Genomic DNA, 6,941 nt, shown 5'->3' on the forward strand with positions numbered 1-6,941 from the left:
ATTAATGTATATAATTAATAATAAAATGTATATAATTAAATATACAATCAGAAAAACAGATAACTCCAGATATTCAAATTATTTTAAAAGAAGTGGCAAGGCAGTTGGAGTCAAAAGCACAGTTGTTGGTGTGTGTAAATGTGCTTTTGACTCCAACTGCCTTGCCACTTCTTTTAAAATAATTTAATTAAATATATATTAGTACTACAAAAATATCATTAATTAATGTATTTACCTACTAACATATTAGCAATTCGAAGATTACAAAATTTTCTTTTTTGTTTTGCACCTATCCAGTTGTATTGTTGTGCAAGTTCATTGCTAACCAAGTGGCACAAATTTTGTTGTATAAAATTATAAGGAGATGTGCCTCCTACTCTACATGTTTCTGTAATCTGAAACAAAAATCCATATATTACTTTACAATAGTTATTAATATTTTACAAAATTCATTTCGAGCATTCATATGTATTACCGAACATTTAAAGTTATCTTCAATTTCTAAAAATTGTTCCACAGCTTCTTCAATATCTTTCACTGTTCTCAATGATAGCTCAAAAGAAGAATAAATCNATCTTCTATTTTGTTGCTGATCATTGTCTTGATTTTGCATCAAATTATTAGTCATTATAACATTTTTTACTTCTCTTAACACGTTCGTCGCCCAGCGCGATTCGGCTGAGTTTCGGAAGTATACCCGTCACCCAGATCTGGGTGACGCGGCGACGAACGTGTTAAATCGTCTGCCATCTGCCACAATTGAGTTTTAAAGAAACTTTGCTGGCGAATAATTTCTTTGAAATACTTTGTATTATCTAAAGAAAAAAAAGTTAATTTTTAAAATATTTTGTTTTCACCCTGGAAAAAATGGATTAAATCTAAATAAATCTAATTTAAATCTAACGAGATAAAAAAAATGGAAAAATAGATCTAATTAGATCTAAATAGATATAAAGTTGATCTAAACAGATATAAATAGATCTATGTAAATTTACACTTTATTTATCAGTATATCTATTTTAGATCTATAGTAGATTTACTCAGATTTATTATATTAGATCTAAGCAGATCTAAACAGAACTAAGCAGATCTGAATAGATCTAATATAGTAGATCTGAGTAGATTTAAAGTAGATCTAATGATAAATAAAGTGTAAATTTAAATAGATTTACTTATATCTATTTAGATCTACTTTATATCTATTTAGATCTAATTTGGATCTAATTAGATCTAGTTTTCCATTTTTTTATCTTGTTAGATTTAAATTAGATCTATTTAGATTTAATCCATTTTTTTTAAGGTTAGGTTAGGTTATTTGGAAAGATCCGAAATTCATCCATTTCATTGTCGAAATGCTGAAGAATGTTCGTAGAACATGTTGTAAAGACAATGAACGTGGAGACAGCTGCGGCAGTGGATTATATTGTATTACAAATGTGTCATAATAATGATTTCTCTTTCATTCGTATTCAACTTTCTTTTCTCATCAAAATCTATCAAAGTTACNTCATCTATATATATGTACAATTTTTATAAGTCTACTTACCTCGTATTCTACTGCAACAAATGCACACGAAAAAACTTTATTTAGAAGTATAAAAGTAGACGAGATCATAAGATGATTGCCGGTTGTCGGTTTCTCGATGAGACGAGACGACAAGAAACCGAGACAAAAGACGTATGAAACATTAGGACGCGATAATAACGTACTGGCAGGTTCTCAGTTTTAACTTTCTTACAGCATGCTAAAGCGGTGGAGTGGATGCGCACAACAGTAGCGAGTTCTAACTGTATGAACTTGCTGTTTTTGTCCGCATCTTTTCCATCTCTTCAGCGTACTGTAAGAGAGCCAAAACTGAGAACACTGCGTACTGCCCGATGTTTGTTTTCAGCAGTTTTTATAAGGCGCGTTCAGAAAATACGCTGGCTGCGTTCATTTTTTACTGGCAGTACTGAAAATCTATAGATTCATGTCACATACTATACTATAGATTTTTCAGTGCTGCGAGTAAAAAACGAACGCAGCCGCTATCAACGCTACCGCATCATTCTATCTTTATCGTTCATTTGACAAAAACAAAGAATAATACGATAGCGTTAGCTGATAGCACGCTTCCCGAACGCGCTCATATTCTTATTTCAAGATTTTTACACGTGATAAATAAATAAATAATTTCTTTTGTTACAATATATGTGCCAGTCATAATTAGTTAACATGTATATACAATTTCTTTTTTTAATATGTAACACTTTTCAAAGATGTGTAAGAGTCTTAATATTTTTTATAATTATAACTGCAAATGGACTGAATATCGAATATTCTATGGACGTCCAAATATTGGTCATTAATGAATGTCCGAAATCAGACATACGATGGACGTTTAATTCATGTCCGNGGACGTGCGACCATAAAATGGACATAAAACGAACGTCCATAGGACATCCTGTGCTATCTGGGATGTAGATATAAAACTCTTAACAAAGTGAGATGGAAGATACGGTGTGAAAGCACTGATCTCCCGACCAAATTTTCATAGCCGAAGCGTCTTTTTTGAAAATTTTATTGCAGTTGAATTGCGCAAACTCGAGGTAAAATTCAACAAACCAATCTACGTAGGAATGTGTATATTAGACATATCCAAGACATAGTTGTACGAATTTCACCACGATTACATGGCATCTTTATACCGAGATAAATGCAAAATTATGTACACCGACACAGACAGTCTCAGTTATTTCATCGAATGCGAAGACGTATACGATGTCATGAAACGTGATATCGTACGATTCGATACAAGTGATTATCCGACTGATAACGTGTATGGTATACTGCGCGCGAACAAAAAGGTTCCAGGATTGATGAAGGATAAAAATAACGGAATGATAATGACTGAATTCGTCGGACTTCGAGCAAAAATGTATGCATTGAAGGTAGACGGAAAGAGAGACATGAAAAAAGCCAAAGGTGTAAAGAGTAGCGTCGTAGCGAGAACATTAACGTTTGATGATTACAAGCAGTGTTTAAACGATGAAATCGAAAAGATGCGTCGACAGTCGTGTATACGATCAAAGTTACACGAAGTATACACTGTGTCTGAATCAAAACTTGCTCTAAGCCCGTACGACGATAAGCAATATATCGTACTCGATTCTACTGAAACGTTGCCATGGGGACATTACAAAATACCATAAGAAAAAAACACGTATAATGTATAGTATATTATATGTATATTGTAAATTAGTGTATGTAATATTGTATATATTGTAGAAATACTTATAACTGCAAAACTATGTATAAACTAATGCATGTGTTTACAATACATTAGTTTTATCTATCCAAGAGTTGTACGACTTGTCTAATCCCAGCCACTTCACATAAACTTTGTCATCTTTCTTGCGCAATACTTTTTCAACGAGATAAACGTCTGGATTTGCAACGCGATGCAGTTCGTGTTTGTAGAATCCTCCAGCAACAGATTGTCCACGTGAATCCTCAAGCAGATACGTCACGGAATAAGTCGTCTGTATTTTACCGATTTTAAATACTTCAGTTGTCCAATTTGGTGTATATCCTTTGTCGAATAGTGTTTTAAATTTGCTTATGCGTACCGGATCGCCCACTTTGAATCGTGCTGGTCCAGCGATTTTTACGTTGCTGTACACAGTGGTTAAGAGTTTATCAGCGATTGCAGGAGTAACATCGATAGGTCGCATATCGATAGTTCGATGTTTTCTCGCGTTGTACTCCACAAGGAGACGCGGTAGTATGTCGATCCATTTGTAGGTTCCGTTAAGTGTAAATTGTTTCCACATGTCGTTCTTCAACGTACGGTTGAATCGTTCCACAATCGAGGCCTTCATAACCGAATATGTAGAATAATGATTGATGCTATGCTTTTTTATCAATGCCTGTACATCTGTGTTGTAAAATTCCTTTCCGCGATCAGTTTGCAAATTGTTTGGATATCGTTTGTTATCTCAAAATATTCCTGCAAAAGCTTTGGCAACTTCGCGTCTACTTTTACTCTTAAGCGGTATGGCCCACGCATACTTGCTCAGCACATCGATAACCGTAAGTATGTAGTGGTAGCCTTTGTTGAAGCGCGAATACGGACGCATTTCTACCACATCCGCTTGCCAGAGATCATCGTATTCGCGTACAATAACGCGTCTACGAGGAAAATTTCGTCTTGCCGGAGCGTGCAATTCCTCTACAAGATGTTGTTTTTTGATTGTGACATGATTCATGGCCATAGTTGTCTTACTGTACGTCTACTTTGTTGTAGCAGCTATTTTACTTTGAGTTGATAGATATTGAAACATATTCTGAAGTTGTTTTATAGCGTTGCGCAACGTTTGCACATCCTGTTGTAATGCAATAAGTTTTTTCTCGCGTGTCTCCTGCCATTCTTTCACGCTCGTAACACACATATCTACATATCGTTTGTTGGCGGCGTCAGTGTCGGTATCGGGTTGCACTACATGTAGTATCTTGCGTGACCTTGCATCGTAGCCGGAGCTGACAAAACAGAGAGCGGTATTACGCACATACTTTCGCAGTAGCGCCTCTCTCTCGTAATGTATTGACGCTCCATGTGTTTCAAGCGATATCCCGGATTTGTTAATCGGCATGATGACTCGCACACAACTGATTCTAATACCGGTGCGCTACTTAATTTATAATGAGACCTGCTTCGCGCAGTTCCTCGATGATCGACAGGATTTCGTTATCGTGAGCATTATTGCCCGCCTGACGAGATGCGTTTAGCAATCGCAAACGATCGACAAGTTCATTGGGATCCCAGTGCTCATATTGGATCTTCCGATCGCTTAGCATCATAGCACGCGGTATGTTTATACCTTTCCCCTGCTTGGTATGCACACTCGATATTAAAGGCGCAATTATGTATTTGTACTTATATCCTTTATTACCCAGTATCGCACCGAGTTTGTTATGATGTTTTCTGTGAGCATTTTTCAGTTCCAGTATGTTTTTATATCTTTGTTTATCTTGTTCAGTATATAATTCGCTCCTAGGACATTTCATGAAAATCAACTCGTACAATCCTTGTGTTGCTGTGAATCGTATACCGTCTATGATTATATTATCCTCTTCATCCACGTCAAAACGTTTATCACCAAGCATCATTCTTTCGTTGTCGAAATACACACCGTAAACGTAGTCTATGTTGCTCTCTTTCTTACCACTTAGGATAGCTCTCATATATTGTTGTGCCAACGGACCAAAGTGACTTTGAAACATTTCAAGACCCTCTACTGTTTGCATTTGACGTTGAACAGTCGACTCAAACGATTCGTTGGCAGTAACATCAGTATCGACGATAGTATCAATCGATGGAGAATCCCATGTCAATTGCTGTTCGGTTCGTTTGTCGGAGTAGAAGTAATCACTGGCTTTGCGGTGTTATATCGTGCGCGCTTTGACTGATGTAGAGTAGGGGACAGTGTTTCATTTGCTTGCGTTTGTTTCCGCTTCTTCCGGATGTCGTGTGACGTGTCTTTGAGAAACGATGTGTCCGTCTTTGGATTAGTTTCAATATTTTTGACAATCTGTTGTAAGGGTTTGATAATAAGTTTGAACTGTCTTTTCAATGCAATTTCTTTTTCTAGTTTACCAGTTTTTAAAGCGCGATGTTTTTGACGAATAGATTGACTCGTTTTTGCAATCTCTTTTGCTACTTTTTCGCGATTTATACTTTCATTGCTTTCGTTGTGTGATGAAGCCATGTTGTTCGATAAAAGATGATGCTCAATCGACGTTTCAACAACGATTAATCACTCGACGGTGTTGCAAATTCGTTAAATCCTTTTCTATAGTGATCTCTATCTAGAGGACTGTCCTTGTCAATTACTAAAAATCCATACTTGTGTTGCCAACATTTGCGACATGACGTACAAAACTTTTCGTATGACATATCCGTGTTCACGTGATCGTTATACACATGCTTGAGATTGATACCATCTTGTTTAAAGAGAATTATTAGATTTGCATTGTCACGTATAAGATGCTTTGGTATCCTTGCATACGTCTGACAGAGATAAAAACAATCGACGGTTGCGTGACGACCTATTGCAAAGTACTCTCGTATCGTATCCTGCTTGTCACATACCACATCATCAAAGATAAAAATAGAATATAAAAGTGCTTTACTCGGTGGAATCACATCGTTATTATTAGAGAAAGTAAAATAACCAATTTCATCTACTGACGAAAGCACGTTTTCCAGGTATTGATACTTTGGTTGTTGCAACGACTTTGAATACACATACACGTTCTCGAAGCGTACACCGTGTGGGCTTTCAAGCAAGCTTAACACTACGTTTGTCTTGCCACAATTTGAAGGACCGCACACAATACCGCGTATAGAAACCGGTAGCATTATTCCATGTCTACGTATTTTTTTGTTGGACACTTGTTGAGTCTTGCTATCGAAATTAGTTACTTTGATCGTCACAGATTGTCGCACGAACTGCATGATTTGTTTGCAACTGCTTTGCGATAGAGTCATTCCTGGAGCAAAACTACTCAGTCGTCAAAAAACAGTTGATGTTAAACATATATTGCAATCGATGTCAGGGCGCGGATTATTAAATTGCGTGATACACGTCGAGTTACATATTCCAGGCTATCAATTTTGTGGCCCGGGAACACATTTGGAGAAACGATTAGCTAGAGGCAATCGAGGTATTAATCCATTGGACGCGGCTGGTCGTGAACACGATATCAAGAGACGCGGTAGCGTCTCGACGCCAAGTACATAAAAGTATCCGCTAAATGAGTGTCACTGTCTGAATGAGTGTCACTGTCAAGACGCTGCCGTGTACTTTATCTCGAGTTTTTACTCGGCGAATCTTTGACATAAAATATTTCGTTAAGGAAACCATTAATGAAAAAAATAACTCTACTTGTCTTAATAAAT

At 36.6% G+C, this 6,941-nt stretch overlaps 2 protein-coding genes across 3 annotated transcripts in view; both read right to left on the reverse strand.

Moving 5' to 3' along the window:
• Nucleotides 1-2,202, reverse strand: part of LOC109862060 — a 3,784-nt gene extending 1,582 nt beyond the window's left edge. The window contains exons 1-3 of one of the 2 annotated variants that reach the window (XM_020441957.1): nt 1,547-1,941; nt 476-815; nt 236-395 (exon numbers count right to left, since the gene is read on the reverse strand). In XM_020441957.1, the coding sequence (XP_020297546.1) occupies nt 236-395; nt 476-628 (313 nt within the window). In that variant the 5' untranslated portion in view covers nt 629-815; nt 1,547-1,941. Of the gene's footprint in view, nt 1-235; nt 396-475; nt 816-1,247; nt 1,406-1,546 lie in introns of those variants that run through there. The other variant, XR_002251080.1, reaches the window with a different exon arrangement.
• Nucleotides 2,203-3,312: 1,110 nt separating this feature from the next.
• Nucleotides 3,313-4,254, reverse strand: LOC109862061. Its single transcript, XM_020441958.1, has 2 exons — nt 4,026-4,254; nt 3,313-3,917 (listed from the first exon to the last, which is right to left on the reverse strand). The coding sequence occupies exons 1-2, from the start codon at nt 4,252-4,254 to the stop codon at nt 3,313-3,315; spliced, it is 834 nt and encodes a 277-aa protein (XP_020297547.1).
• Nucleotides 4,255-6,941: the final 2,687 nt, after the last annotated feature.

Source organism: Pseudomyrmex gracilis, unplaced genomic scaffold (genome assembly GCF_002006095.1).
Source record: "Pseudomyrmex gracilis isolate BER0280 unplaced genomic scaffold, ASM200609v1 scaffold_1325, whole genome shotgun sequence".
Taxonomy (NCBI): Eukaryota; Metazoa; Arthropoda; class Insecta; order Hymenoptera; family Formicidae; genus Pseudomyrmex; species Pseudomyrmex gracilis.